The 15,711-nt window shown below is 46.6% G+C and overlaps 1 protein-coding gene across 1 annotated transcript in view; it reads left to right on the top strand.

The window, feature by feature from the left end:
- The first annotated feature begins 2,018 nt into the window (after positions 1-2,018).
- IGF2BP1 (insulin like growth factor 2 mRNA binding protein 1) overlaps positions 2,019-15,711 on the top strand; it is a 59,914-nt gene continuing 46,221 nt past the window's right edge. The window contains exons 1-2 of the mRNA XM_031656960.1: positions 2,019-2,559; positions 3,752-3,812. Coding sequence (XP_031512820.1) covers positions 2,385-2,559; positions 3,752-3,812 — 236 coding nt within the window. The 5' untranslated portion in view covers positions 2,019-2,384. The remainder of the gene's footprint in view (positions 2,560-3,751; positions 3,813-15,711) is intronic.

The following is a 15,711-nucleotide window of genomic DNA, read 5'->3' as shown; positions in this document are numbered from 1 at the left end:
GTAGAACAAAACGCTCATTGGGGAGGGTGGGCTCTAAGGTGGTGGAGGAGATAGAGAAACCGAGTTGGAAGCCCTCCCCCGCCCCCAAGTCCCAGCCCCATTTCTTTTCAGTGCGCCGGGAAAACGGGGAGGGGGACAAAGGTGCTGCGTGCTGTCTTTCAACTCCCGACTTTTTGAATGGCATACAATCGTCCGGCAGCAGAGCGGTGAGCCGAAGTCGGAGTCAGCTCAGACTCTGCAAACGAAAAATAATAACAATAAAAAAAATTCAAGGCATTCATATCGGTGTAGTCAACACGTGTTGCGGAGTCTGCCCGGGCCGCCGGCGACTGAGACAATGGGGTCGGGGACTGGGGAAGGGGAGTGACCCCCTTCCTCACCTGCCCTTCCAGCACGCGTGCCCCCGACAGAATTATTCTCCCTCCTGCAGAGTCCGGAGTAACACCCCAGTTTCCGCCTTAAGGGGACTCCACAATTTCTGGGGGTCGACCCCTCCTTTTTCCCCGTTCCCTGGGCGAGGAGGTTCCAGGGTCTCCGGGCCGCGCTCTCCGCCACCCCTGGCGCCATCCCAGCCCCCGCCGCTAGAAACTCGTTGGTCTCGCTCGCCGCTCCGCCGTGGAGCCAGGGCTTGCGAGTGGACCGCGCGTCCCGCTCTCCGCCGCGTATCCGGGACTCCGAAACGCGCGGCGAGCAGCCCCCTCCCCCACCGCCCAGACTGGGGTGCGACCGCCCACGTGTCGCCCCTTGCCCAGTCGGGTCCTTCCCTCGGGCTCCCGGAGCTGGAGGATCCGGAATGAGTTGGTCAAAGCCGAGGGAAGGGACCCGGGCGGATCCGCTTCCCCCTCCCCAGGAACGGCGGGAGGGGGAGGGGAGGGGCCACCGCCCCCTCCCCTAAGCTCCCGCCCCTCGCTTCCCAGTGCGCGGAGCGGAAATTACCCCCTCCCCCCGCGGGTCTGACCTGGGGACGTGGGCGGGGCTTCGCGCTTAGCCCCCCGCCCTCCGTCCCTCTCCCGCCTTCCCGCCGGGTTCGGAATCCTGCACCCCAAACAAAGTTCCGAGACCCGAACCTAGGGCCCAGAGAGCTGCCAGCAGTGTCCTGGGTGGTGCGGGTGCTGGAAACTCCACCTGTCTGTCCCCGACTCGGAGGGAAAAGGGGACCATTCAAATCTCCACCCGGTCACTCCCTCCCTAAGACCTCCCCCTTCGGTTCGCTCGGGTTAGCCCTAGCTATCACCCCTCTTCCTTCTGTCCCACTGTCCCTCTCTCCTGGGGTCATCTCCGGCCAGTTCCGCGAGTTTCCCCCAGGACCCCGTAACGTTATCATTTAACAGCCGGACCCCGGGTGCGAACCACCCTTTCTCCCGTGGGGATCTCAAAACATGATTTCCCGCGGCTTCCTCGTTCTCCACTGGGATCCCCCGTGTTCCCAGCTTCCCAGTCCTGCGCTCGCAGGGTCCCCCCGTCGTGCATCCCCGGAGGCGGGGGAGTTTAGTGGGGCTGGGGTGGTGAAGGCGGAGACCCCCCCATTTAAACATCTAGGGAAAAGGTGGCTTTCTTTTTAAATCACCAGCTCGTGCGACCCTCTCCTGAAGACCCCAGAGTCTTCGGCTTCTCTTTGTCTATCTCGGCCGTCCCCCGCCTGTCAGTGGCTAGCAGTTAACCGGGGTGGGGTGAGCAACCCCGCCCCCAAAACGAATAAAAAATAACCGTACATTTTACCCTTTAAGACCTGGGAGATCTGGGCTGGACCATCCTCCCCCAGTTCGGGCTGGGGTAGGGGGATGGGTGGGGGCGGGGCGCTTCCCTAGGGGCCAGGTTCTTGCAAAGGGGGAAGGGGCCATAGAGCTTCAGGGACGCTGCCCCACCGCCCCAGTTTACCACGGGGGTGAGTTGAGTTCCCCACCCTCAGGCGGGAGATTGCTGGGTTTGGCCGGAGGGCCGAGGGGCCCTGTGGCGTCGGGGGTCTTCCCCTGCAGGGTGGGTGGGGGCTGTCACCACGTGGCTTCTCCTTTTTTTTTTTTTCCGCTCCATTTTTTTTCAAGTCGATTTTATTTAGAGGCGGCGCCAGGGCGGCCGCGGAGAAACGTGACACACCAGCCCTCTCGGAGGGGTTTCGGACCGAAGGGAAAGAGCTGCGCCGCGTCGTCCGTCTCCCTGCGCGCCGCGGGCACTTCTCCCGGGCTCTCCCCGAACTCTCCCGCGACCTCTGCGCGCCCTCAGGCCGCCTTCCCCCACCTGGGCTCGGGACAACTTCTGGGGTGGGGTGCAAAGAAAGTTTGCGGCTCCTGCCGCCGGCCTCCCCGCCTCTCGGCCTAAGAGGCTTGCTGCCCGCGTCCACTCGTTTGGCCTTGCCCGGGACCGCGTCCTGCCCCGAGACCGCCACCATGAACAAGCTTTACATCGGCAACCTCAACGAGAGCGTGACCCCCGCGGACTTGGAGAAAGTGTTTGCGGAGCACAAGATCTCCTACAGCGGCCAGTTCTTGGTCAAATCCGGCTACGCCTTCGTGGACTGCCCAGACGAGCACTGGGCGATGAAGGCCATCGAAACTTTCTCCGGTAAGAGCACAGCCACCTCCCGGAAAAGCCACAACGAAAGCCCCGAACAACGGAGACCCGCACCTTCCGGTTCCTCTCCCGCCAACTCCTCTCTTCCCGGGCCTGCGGGGCTTGGCCTCTGTACCCAACCTCGACCTACCCCCTTCGATGCCCCCTCCCTCGCTCTGCGCCCCCCACCCCCGCGCAGAAACATTCGGGATTTCCTCATCCCTTCCTCCCAGCCTGAGATAAGCAGCTCTGGCTTCCCCCATCCCTCCTCCCCACCGACGGGGCGGGAGCCCCCACTGGCAGTAGTGGGGGGTGGATTTAGGGACACGGAGATGACCCCCGGCTGGGTGTTATTTCCACGTCCAGCCCCTCCCTGTCCGCCGGTGGACGGCCCCCCAGGTGGAAAACCCTGGCTCCCCTTCCTCAGTGTTAGGCCTTTCCAGGCGTGGAAGGGGTCCCCCGGACCGCTTGCGATCTCTCCGTTTAGCGTGGGGAATGCAGCCCTCTAGCAGGACTTGCAAGGAAGGGGGTCCTGCCTCCTGCCTAGGGCCTGGGGCTTGAGCCATTTTGATTTGAAAGTGGGGCGTGAGCGGAGTGGCGCGGCGGCGGCGGCGCCGGGTCGCCATGCTGCTTCCCGAGACGCCGAGGCTGGGCCGAGAGGCGCGCGCGGCGGCAGCGAGGCACCCTCCCCGCCGGGCCCCGCTCCGCTCCCCCAGGTCCACCCCTTCCCAAACCAGTCCCGACAGGTGACCGCTCCGCGGCTCCAAGCCCTTCTTCCTGGCCAACAGAGAAAAATAAAGTTTCGTTCTGCACACCGCCTCCCGCCCCGCGCCCCACTTTCTGAGGAACGGGGAGCCCTTTCTCTCCTAGCTCCTTCTCCCCACATCTGGGAGCAATGTAGGCAGCGCACCCACACAAATGGCCTCGCACCTTTCCCAAATCGGGATTCCAGAGCGATCCACTCAACGAGCCTCAGTGATTAAATAAAGCAAAAATTAAAAAATGAATAATAACGGATTTATAGACTCCACCATTCCTAGAGCAACCTTTTTCCCATCTGGCTGCAGAAGCCACTGCCTGGATTCCTAGGAAGATCTCGAATCCCAGTAACTCCTGAATTAGCCTAGTGTCTTTCCCCTTCCTCTTCCCACCCCCAACCCCTGTTAACGCTCTCATGGTAATTTTTTTTTTTTTTAATCTTTAGGGAAAGTAGAATTACAAGGAAAACGCCTAGAGATTGAACATTCGGTGCCCAAAAAACAAAGGTAGGAAAGAGCTCTTTTCTGGGGGGGTAGGGGGGCCGCGGGGGTGTGCTGAGAAGCTGTGTTCAGGGGTCCATAGCGTCTCCAGTGGAAGAAACCCATTACTGGTCTTTCCCACCCCCAACTCCGGATGTTGGGGGCAGGGAGGGAAGATTGGCCAAGATCTTGTAATGGGTGGTTTACAGCTTGTAAAAAAAAATAAGTTGGGGCTGGGGTGGGCTAAAAGATGTTGCTTGTAGAATTAAAGGGGAAAGAAAATCAATAGGGGAGAAACCTTTTGGAGTTTGTTCAACTTGTGGGGCCGTTTTTTGTGGGGAACCTTAAAATCTTCGAAGAGTTCAGACTCAGGGCGATTTCTGCAACTTCGTAGCAGGCCTCATTTTCTGTTTTTCCCACTCTTTCCACACCATAATTCTTAAGTGGATTGCCCTTCTACTCCTAAGTGATGTGGAATCAGTTTCCCGTCCCCCAAAGAATCCCCTTATGCTTGTATTTTATTTATATTTCTGCAACAGGCAAAGACTTTTTATTTTCCATGGACCCCCCACCCCCAATCCCTCATATCTCACATCATCGTTCTCCCCAACTGGATTTTCCAAAGAATATGCCTTGGCTGTACTATCCTTTTCGAGCCCCCCTACCCCCACTCCTTCAGCCCATTGTTACAAGGGGACCATCTGGGGTGAGAGCTTTGTGTTGAGGCTGTGAGCTGGGGCTCTTTGGAGGGTCTAGAACTCCGTGGATGAATTGAATGGTGTGTGTGTGTGTGTGTGTGTGTGTGTGTGTGTGTGTGTGTGTGTTCCAGTACCCTCTTTCTATTCTCTCTCTTCAGCAAAATGGGGTACCTCCATCATGCTTACTGAGAATTCATGGTGGATTTCAAATATTGCATTGAACTCTGAAATCTTTCCTTGAACTCTGGCTGGGAAGTGTAAGGGCAGAGTCTTTCCACTTTTCTCAAATCAGACTTTAAACATGTTGACAGTGTAGAGTTTGCTCTCATGTCCCAAGTTGGAAAGCAGCTCCCAGTAAATCTTTGATCCTCCTCACCCCCCATTTCAACTGAAAACTTGGTACAATTCAGAATGGTCTCTGGCCTTTTCCGGGTGGGTAGATGGGGGGTAGTGACTGCTTTTTTTGGGGGACGATTAAGAGGGCCTAGAAAGTATAATGTAAGATAAAAATCTATTTAGTGGTTTATCTTGATATTTAAGTAACTTGGAACTATTGTGTCTGTAGATCAATATGGCTTGTTATTACGTTTATAGAGCTTACGATTTAACTTCAAATGCTTAAAATATAGTGTTATTGGAAAGGCAATTAGAGTTAGGTGTAAAGAGGTAATAAAATGGGAAGGAAGAAAAGAAGTCTTACTTGCTATTTTGAAACATTTTCTGGAGATGTGACCAAGGAAGATACACTGACACCAGCAGGTTTATTGAAAAGGATATGGATATTTGAACTGAAAGCTGAGTGTTGATGAAAAATATCCAGAATAAATGGAATTCTAAGATATGTGAATTTTTTCTTTTGCTCTTGAGGATGGTTTAAATTTTAGGGAATAAAGTGAAAAGCAAGAGAAATAGCAAAACGTGATGAAATGGAACTCAAAACATTTATATTTTTTCATGGTGCCCTGTATTTATGAATCTTTTTCCCCAAGCCATTTGCTTGCTTTTAAGCCATTTCTAGGCTCCTTCTTGTTCCCTCCAAAATGCATTACTGAGGGCTCTTTTTTGAGTTGGAATGGAGAGGGGGTTTGTGAGAAGACTGGGTAAAAAAAAATCTCTGTCCACACCCATATTAAATTAGATCTTTTGTGTGTTCTCCCCCTTCCTGAAATAATTTTTTTAGCCCAAACATTGAGTCAATTGTGTTTTCTTTGCTTTTTATTTTGGTTGGTGGTGAGAAGGCACTTCATTTTTCTAGAATGAATCAATTTTTGAAGTCTCAAGATTTAAAAAAGAAAGAGTTTGTTTTCATTAAGTCAGTTTGCTCTATCATTTTGTGTCTTTGAGGAAGTATGTTGTGGTATGTGTCTTTAGTCTGTGTCTGAAAAGTATTTCGTCAGTTAGGTTTGTTACTGACTTTTTCCATCATCTCATGGATGTATAGAACAGGAAATAGTTAATTATGACTAACACATTCTAAGCAAAATGAACTACACAAATAATATTTTGTGTATATGTGTACTCTTGTATTTTCCTTATGAACTCTTCTTGAGGCATTCAGTTCCAAATGAACTATGATTTCAGTTTCTAAGATAATTCATAAAAACCCAACAACTAAATGTTCCTGGTGGTTTTGTTTTTTTAAGAGGGGGAAATCAAACAAAAGATATGCTATAACAATACCTCTTAATGTATTTTGTTCTCAGTTTGAATTTATTTGATACATATAATTTGTACCTTTTTAAGAACTCAAGAGGCCGAACACTATGCATTTCAACTGAAAACAGCAATTAGCTTGAATTTTTTAAATGAGGTGATATTAAATTTCTCAGAGATCACCATCTCAAACCCCCTTTTAGTGTTGGAATTTGGTTAACAATTTGTGCTTTTTTGTTGAGAATTTGTTTATGTTCACTGCCAGATATTGAGACAAAAGAGAAAAACCAAATACATTTAAAAACAGTTGTGGAAAGGGCTTGTATATGTTTTATTCTGAGAGACCGAGGAGTAGTTGAGGTAAAGGGGGTACCATTTTAGTGTGACTTGATTACTTTGAGACATGATTTGCTTTTTAAGGGAATTAAACGTTTGTTACGCTTGCCACTGTGGTGTGCCTTTTTCTAGAGGAATGTGACCTAAAGATAGCATATTCACTGTCAACTGGTGTCATCAAAATAAAAGGTGTTACTGTTAAGAAAAAAATGAAAGAGATGCACTGAATCATTTTTTTAAAGGTGAAATGTGTTCACAGTAAGGAATTCTAAGTTTGGTGATTTCTTTAGGCAGATTAATGGTCCTTCTTTCCTTTTCCTCTGTGTTGACTTAAAATGAGGTGGGCTAGCTCCCTTAAATTTCCACCTATTAAACAAAATTAGTTTTATAAACCATTCATAAAATTGAGAACTCTCAAAAGAAAGTGTCCAAACTTGATTCCTATTTTTACAGTTTAATTTTCTGAAGTTAACAGCTTTAAAAATCTGTGAAGGGATGTCTTATAAATGGCAAAAAATATTTTAAATATATTTTAACAATGGTTTCTCGAGGTTCTGAAGAAATCACTGGATCACTAAACGTTTTCAAAACAACCTAAAAATTGCCTTCAGAAATGGATTTGCACTTAAGAAAAAAAAACAAAAACAAAAACAAACCCACCTTATACTTTGGGGCTGAAAATGAATGAAGAGGGGTTAAAAAACAAGGGAATGAAAACTATTAGAGCAGCAGGGTTTTCAGGCACTTTTACTTTAATGGTTGTAATTATGGATTAGTATCCAAATGAAAAAGTTTTTAACTCATACGAGGTAAAAGATACATGTGACTGCTATTCAACAAGAAAGTTTGAAGTAGAAACAATTGATTACTCATTTAAAAAGGTTTTCTTATTAATATTAGGTTAGAATTTTTTTTTTTTTTTGCTTTACATAAGTGAAAAAAATGGTTGAATGTTAAGTTTTTGTGCACTGTTTGGAGGAAAGGTGGAAACTGGGGTACATTCTTTCCCTATTTTAATTTCCACCTAAAAATTAAACTTTGCAAATTCATAAATTAGTTTCCTTCACTGCTGGTAGAAGTCCTTAACTGTTCTCATTTGGGTGGTCAGTATTTCAAGATGAGAGTTTCCTAAGGGCAGTGGCAACTAAGTCCCTTAGAAGGCAGTGGCAACTAAGGCAGTGGCAGCTAAGTCCCTTAGAAGAATTGTAGGTTTCTAGAACCCCTTATTTTTCTGACCCAAATTAAAAAGATGAAATTTTACCATAATGGCTTCTCAGATGGAGAACTTTTTAATAAAAAAGGGGAAGAACTGCAATTCCCATCACTAATTTATTCAAAGTATTGTTAATTGTTGAAAAGGTAAAGTTTTTTAAAGTTTTAATGGCACAGCTTTTGGTGGAAAAAAAACATTCTTATAATTATGTTTCAGAGATGAAATACATGACATTAGCAATTGGAGGAACCTTGATTCAAAGGTTCTGAGCTTCTAATCTTTTAAAATTACCTTAATATGTATCATTTTAATCTATGTGTGTGGGTACTTTTAAGGCTTACTTTTTAAGAGTGTATTTATACTGTACTTTAATGTGTAGCAGCCAGTTGACAAAGATACTATTGAGATAGTCTAGTGAGTATACAATTTTAAAACATTTTAAAATTCAGGTCTGGTTTAGTTGAGTGAGAAGTGGGGAACAGCAAGTGCTATTTGTTGAAGTTTAAAGGTTTTGTGAAGAGTTATTTAGTGGTTAGATCTGTTGATTTTTGTGTGTGGGGTGGTAGTGGTGGTGATGGGGTTGTTAGAATAAATGTATAAACCAAAGGCATTTGAAGAACGGACATTTTCCCAGCTGTTAGAATTTAAATTAAGTCTTGTTCGTTCCCCATTCTCTTAAAAGATTCTTGAAATGTGGCTAATGTCTTCCAGAAAGTGCAGCTTAGAATTTGGGATGGGAGTGTTAGGGAAAGAAAAGGGGAGGAAAAAAGCAGCGGGGGAGACTGGAGAAATCAGACGAGTTAGTCCCGGCTTGGAAATTCCAGACGGGGAGGGGGGAGGGAGAGAGGGAGGGAGGGGAGATACGGGGTTGGGTGGATTTCCCGCTTCCCTTTTAAAGGGGAGCGGCTGGAGGCTCACAGTGTTACCCACGGGAGAGGGGTCGGAGACGAGACGGGTGGTAGACTCAGCGCAGGGCAAGGCTATATTTGCTTTTGGAGTTGCCTGCCTTCCCTTCCCCTTTGAAAAAGAGAGAAGAGGGAAAGTGGCGGCGGCGCTGGAGGCTCTTCCTGGAGCGCTTGCCCGGGCCCGGCGGCCCTAACCTTCCCCGCCCGCCCCCGCGCCAGTCCCAGCCCGGCAATCTCGGCTCGCTCTGAGGTGGGGCCGCCCGCCTGCCTTCTCTTAACAAGCCCCTGACAGAGAACATCCGCTGGCCTGGGTCTCCGAAGAGGACTTCCCCTCTCAGATCCCTGAGACCCCTGGAGATCCCAGGCTGCTTGTGGCGCGCCTTAGTCCTGGGAACCCCCAGATCGCAAACCTTGCAGCAGATACCCCACGAAAGGGTTCCCCCCACCGGCTGCGGGCTGCAGACCCTTTCCAGCACCTGGGCTGCCTCAGGAGCTCTCCATTCTAAAGCAAAAAGCCAGTGGGTAAATGTGAAGTGAAAAGAGGCAAAAAAGAGAGGAAGAGTGGGTAAAGGGAAAATAGGATGAGAGAGTTGGAGAGAAAATGGAAGTGCAAGTAGCTGTTGCTCTCTCCCAGTAGCTGAGGTCTTGGCCTGAGAAACAGAACCTTAAAAGAGTTAAGTGTCAATTTAAGTAACCTGCAATCTTTACAAAATGAGCTGTTTGTGTCTGTCCACAGGTCCTGAAGGCTGACTGAAACAATAACAGAGGCAGTAATAGTAGTCAGAGGTTCTATCCATGGATTTTGTTTATCTTGTGAAAGAGAGACAACAGGCCTTCCAGTTGGCCACTGGCAAGGCTCTGAGGATCTTTCTCAGGGTCTCAGCCAGTCTTCGACTCCATGTTAGTATGAAACTGCACCCCATCCATTTCCACCTTTCCTCTCCTCCCCTCTACCTTTTTAAATGCGTGTCAAAACAAAAAGCAGAAGGAAAGGTCTCTCAAACCTGTACTCAAGAAAGTGTATGCCCATTTGGTTACCGATGGTTTGGTTAAAAATGATCCTGTAAGATAACACCTGATACACACCATAGCAAGGAGACAATGCCAGCAGGAAGCTATTTAGTCCCCAGGTAGTGACTTCATTCTACTAGGAGAACTTGGGATGGCCCTTCAGCTTTTAATCAGAGGGGACTATTTACTTATTAGTGGATAGAAGAGGGGGTCATCCTACTATTAAAATTTATTGCAGAGCGAACTTTGTAACACCTGCTTACTACCTTGCAGCACAGTAGATTTGCAATAATACAACAGGCTGGAACAAACTTTTGCTCTAACTATAGTCGACTGACAGAATATGTGTTGATTACAGGTAAATCACAGAAAAGTAGGTTTGGACCTCATACTTTTAATACATACAGTTGGAAAAAACCTGATTGCAACACACTGAAATGTAACTGTGTGCAGAACAAACACCATCAGAAATGCAGTCCTTTTGCAGAAATCCACATTCCCAGGAGCATGGCTGATCATAAGCAAACTGCTTTTGACTGAAATAGAGAGCATACAGCTGGATGATTAAGAGAAGTTTTGAGTGGATTGTGCAGATATTTTCAAGACCCCTTAGGACAAGTCTGGTTGTTAGACAAGTGGCATTTTGGTGGCTGGAAGGCATGTAAGGGATGTGTCTGATATGGGATGGCTGGGAAATTTTGCGTATAGTTTAGAGGAGGGTTGTGGAGAAAAGTCCCATAATAGAGGAGGCAGGAGAAGAGGGGAAGCTCTGCATTTTCTCTTCCTTTCTATCGCGTCTGGTTAGTGGATTCTAGTCAGTCCTCTCCACATTTCCTTATGAAAAGAGGATTAAGGAGAACTTCAATTTTTTTTTTTTTTTCATTTTGAATTAATTTTAGTTAAAAACTCAATCACTCATTCAAGCCAGGCCTGGTGGTTCACACCTGCAATCCTAGCACTTCTGGAGGCCGAATAGGGAAGATCACATGAGGCCAGGAGTTCAAGATCAGTCTGGCCAACATGGTGAAACCCTGTCTCTACTGAAAATACAAAAATTAGTCAGGTGTGGTGGTGCATGCCTGTAGTCCCAGCTACTCGGGAGGCTGAGGCCAAATAATTGCTTGAACCTGGGAGGTGGAGGTTGCAGTGAGCTGAGATCGCACCACTGCACTCCAGCCTGGGCAACAGAGCGAGACTGTGTCTCAAATAAAAACAGAAACCAACTCAGTCACTCATTTGGATGTTTTGGCCACTTGAAATGGAAAATGTTAAGTCTGAGTGAAATTTGATTGGATAGTTTAGTTTAGTTGATTGGATATAGTTAGGATCTTTAAGCGGAGAAATCAGAGAATTCAGAAATATGTGTGTAATGGTTGTTTGTGTGGTCTGAGCTCTTTGGCAAAGAGGAATGAGGAGGAAAGGAATCATTCAAAATTCTTAAGACTCCAGGAGGGTAGAAGTGCTGTTAGGTCAGAGTCTTAATGACCTACCCTAGGTCTCTCACTCATCTTTTACTGGGGTCTGGAGGAAGGTCTTCCTCCCAGGAGCATTCAGGGTTTAAAAGCTTGAGCTCAATTTCTGTAACTGTAAAGAGGTGGTCCTAATAGTAGTACACAATAGCTCTTATTGTTACTATTTTGTTGTAGATATTGACTTCTCTCACTCCTGCCCTAGCCATTGTTTGTCCTCCTTTGAAGCTTTGCAGTTGTATCCTACTCAGCCCCATATAGCTGTGGTAAGCTCCATGAGTATTAGAACTGATCAAGTGTACAGATGCCTGAAAATGTGTCCATGAGAGTTTGTGTTTGAACTGTGTGTGTCAGCTTGGGCTATATATCTAAGGCACTAGGAACAGTGATGGCTAGGCATGTTGAAGGGGGTCTGTGTGTAGGGTGCTTTGGTAACTCTACCTGTATGTTGAAAGGAAAAGCCATCTTTTAGTGGAGAGAGATGAAGCTCACCAGGGCAACCCCACAGAGCCCCTAGGTTATAGAGTCCCCCAGTACATTCTCTGAGACAGAAGGCTTGGAGAGATGAGGCAAGCATGGCAGATAATGCTACTAATTGTTCATTAGGGGAAACAGGCCATTTATTCTGTTACCATTTATGCCCTGAACTTGGTCCAGGTTCCTAGCTGAAATTTCACACTTTAGGGCTACTGTCAAAGGTACATGTAGAGTAGGGACATTGGTAAGAGGGGAACTACCTCTGCATATAAGGTAGGTGTTGTAAGAATTCAGGATGAAAGGGACTGTATGAATCCTCCTGGGGGTCTGAGGAAGGAAGAAATGAGAGCGATGTCCCCCCTCTGCTGGGATGGGTATGTTTATTTTCATGTCCTGCTCTTGGTAAGCTAACAAAATAGGCATTCAGGAACTGGGGATCCCTAGATACCCAGGGGTGACTGCACACATTGTTCCCTACTTCTTCTGCCTCTGTAGTGTCCTCACATTCTCTCCCTGGTTCCCTGGTCTGGAACCAATTCCCAAAGATGCACACAGAACCCACTTTTATGCCCATTTCTTCATTTCAGCTCTCTGCTCAAAGGCTGCATGCCGTAATGCAGGCACATGGGTGGATGCATACACATACATACACACAGGTCCACAGCCCCAGCCCTGGGAATAAGGGTTGAACCTTCTTACTGGGATGGGGAGGAAAAGGGCTTCTCATCCGGATGTGGTTTTCAGTCTTTTAACAGGCTTGTGACTTTAATCATTTACTATAAAGGGTTTTACAATTAGTTTATGCAGAATGATGTGTGTTGCCTCTTTCTAGAGTGGCATTTGGGATTGCTTGGGGCTCGTCAACTTTCCATTAGGGACTCTGAGGAGGAGAAAATGAGGGGAGACAGGAACTGAAATGGGAGCTTTTGGGTGGAGTAAACTTGTTGAGGATGTCTATTCAAAGTTAGAAATATTTATTCTACTTCCTCCTTAAGGTCTCTAAGTTGCTTGGGAGGAGAACCTCCAACTGTAATAGAGACCAGTTGCTTTGGCAGGATTTGGAGACGAAGTTCTAAATTAAAGGGCAGGCCAGGCGCAGTGGCTCATGCCTGTAATCCCAGCACTTTGGGAGGTTGAAGCGGGTGGATCACCTATCAGGGGTTCGAGACCAGCCCGACGAACATGGTGAAACCTCAACATGGTGAAACCTCGTCTCTCCTAAAAATACAAAAATTAGCTGGGCGTGGTGGCTAGCACCTGTAATCCCAGCTACCGGGGAGGCTGAGGCAGGAGAATTGCTTGAACCCAGGAGGCAGAGGTTGCAGTGAGCAGAGATTGTGCCATTGCATTTCAGCCTGGGTGACAAGAGTGAAATTCCATTTCAAAAAAAAAAAAAGTAAAAAAAGTAAAAAAAAGTAAATAAATTGAAGGGCAAAGATAATTCTTCACAGAGAGACATGGCTGTTGGTGGCTGCAGCCAGTGTATTCCAAACAAAGACTAGATGTACTAGGATGTTGGCTGAGGAAGCAGCTAGATTCAGAAGAATGTACTCTTGTTAAGGGTCTTCCTGAAACTTATTTAAATTTATTTAAAATCTAGCTGACTGAGGTTATCTATAGGGTTTTCTTCCTCTCTATATTTATTACCATTTGGTTAAGATATGCTGCTGCTTTTTAGAATAGAGTGGAGTGATTCCTGTCCAGAATGAGCTCTGGGTGTAGGCAGGAGGTGGAACAGAATGATCTTCACAAACCTCTAATATTTCTGTGAGATAATCTTTGTTCCACTCTTCTACCCTTGCCCCTCTTGCTGGCCATCTTGAATGAGTAGTTTCCTTTAAACTTCTAACTAAAAGAGGAATGCTGTCTGTCTAGGTCCAAACTCCTTTGCTCTCTTCTCTTAAAAGCCCCATGGTTAGCAACTGTAGCCTGGGAGTGTGTGTCGGGTCCTTGCCACTCAGTCACTGGCTGTTTGAAAAATAACTTAAAAATATATATTTACAATGAAAAGCCATGGGAGAAAACATTTAATAAGACGCTGCAGACTTCTGTGATAGCTTGCATATTGCTGCAAAAATTGGTACCTCTAATGTATTCATTGATTCATACATGCATACATTCATCCAGTTACTTTTATCCATTAAGAGTCTACTATTGCATGAGATGCCTTTTGCTTAAGTATTAGAAATACAATGAGGAACAAGTGAAAGACCCTGATCTTACAGTGCAGATGGAAGGAAATATAATTTTTTGTTTGTTTGTTTTTTTGAGGTGGAGTCTTGCTCTGTTGCCCAGGCCAGAGTGCTGTGGTGCCATCTTGGCTCACTGCAGCCTCTGCCTCCCGGGTTCAAGCGATTCTCCTGCCTCAGTCTCCCCAAGTAGCTAAGACTATAGGTGTGCGCCAGCATGCCCGGCTAATTTTTGTATTTTTAGTAGAGACAGATTTCACCATGTTGGCCAGGCTGGTCTTGAACACCTGACTTCAGGTTATCCACCCACCTCAGCCCCACAAGATGCTGGGATTACAAGCGTGAGCCACCGTGCCCTGCTAGAAATATAATTTAACAGATATTTCAGATATTTTTTCTTTGGAAACTTGTGGGTTTTTCTCTTTATCCTTGGTGTGTGTGTATATCTATCTATCTATCTATATAAATATATATATATATTTTTAAAAATATTTTTAGGCTGGGCGCGGTGGCTCACACCTGTAAGCACTTTGGGAGGCCAAGGCGGGCAAATCACTTGAAGTCAGGAGTTCAAGACCAGCCTGGCCAACATGTGAAACCCTGTCTGTACTAATACAAAAATTAGCTGAGCATGGTAATGCATGCCTGTAATCCCAGCAACTCTGGAGGCTGAGGCAGGAGAATCTCTTGAACCTGGGAGGCAGAGGTTGCAGTGAGCTGAGATCGTTCCATTGCACTCCAGCCTGGGCAACAAGAGCAAAACTCCATCTAAAAAAAAAAAAATTGTAAAATACACAAAAAGGTAAAATTTAACACCTTAACCATTTTAAGTATATAGTTTAGTGACATAAACGTTCATGTCTGTGCGCGGTTGCTCACGCCTATAATCCCAGCACTTTGGGAGGCCGAGGTGGGTGGATCACCTGAGGTCAGGAGTTTGAGACCAGCCTGGCCAACATGGTGAAACCCTGTCTCTACGAAAAATACAAAAATTAGTCGGGCGTGGTGGCGTGCGCCTGTAATTATAGCTACTCGGAAGTCTGAGGCAAGAGAATTGCTTGAACCCAGGAGGTGGAGGTTGCAGTGAGCTGAGATTGCGACACTGCACTTCAGCCTGGGCGAAAAGGAGCAAAACTCCATCTCAAAGAAAAAAAAGCAACAAAAAACCATTCACATTGTTGTGTAACTATCACCTTTATCTATCTCTAGAACTTTTCATCTTGCAAAATTGAAACTCTGTACCCATCAAATAATAAATTACCCATTCCTCCTTCCCTCTGGTCATTTCCAGTAAATAGTGCTGGGATTCAAAAAAAATGGCCGTTTAAAAACTATTGCCAGTTTTACTTTTTCGGTCACCTCTTCATTCTAAAGAAAATGGAAGCCTTTGTGTGTCCCTTTCCTGCATTAAATACTGATTATTTATTGAGTTTTTATTTAGCATTACTGGGTTTTTTCAGGTGGGGAAGTGAGACATAGAGGTTGAGAGGGCTCCCAAAAGAGAGAGGTACAAGGCCAAGTTTCTGCCCTCCAGCATTTTCACTTTAAATCCAGGAAAAGCTGAGAGTACAGAGTCCAGGAGTCCACGCACTAAAATGGGAGGCACACAAACTCAGGAACAAAAATAGAGGAGGGAGGCTTTAGAGCTAATCTAGGTTTTGGAGGCAAGGCAGAAAAAATATAGGAATGGGTTAAGAGGAACCTCGTGGACCAGCCTGGCTAACATTGAAACCCCGTCTCTACTAAAAATACAAAATGCTGTAATCCCAGCACTTTGGGAAGTTGAAGCGGGTAGATCACCTGAGAACAGGAGTTCGAGACCAGGCTGACCAACATGGTGAAACCCCGTCTCTCCTAAAAATACAAAAATTAGCTGGGCATGGTGGCGTGCACCTGTAATCCCAGCTACTTGGGAGGCTGAGGTAGGAGAATCGCTTGAACCCGGGAAGTAGAGGTTGCAGTGAGCCGAGATCGT

The sequence above is a fragment of the Papio anubis genome, chromosome 17 (genome assembly GCF_008728515.1).
Source record: "Papio anubis isolate 15944 chromosome 17, Panubis1.0, whole genome shotgun sequence".
Taxonomy (NCBI): domain Eukaryota; kingdom Metazoa; phylum Chordata; class Mammalia; order Primates; family Cercopithecidae; genus Papio; species Papio anubis.
Note: the sequence above shows the minus strand (reverse complement) of the source record. Positions and strands in the feature narration are given on the sequence as shown.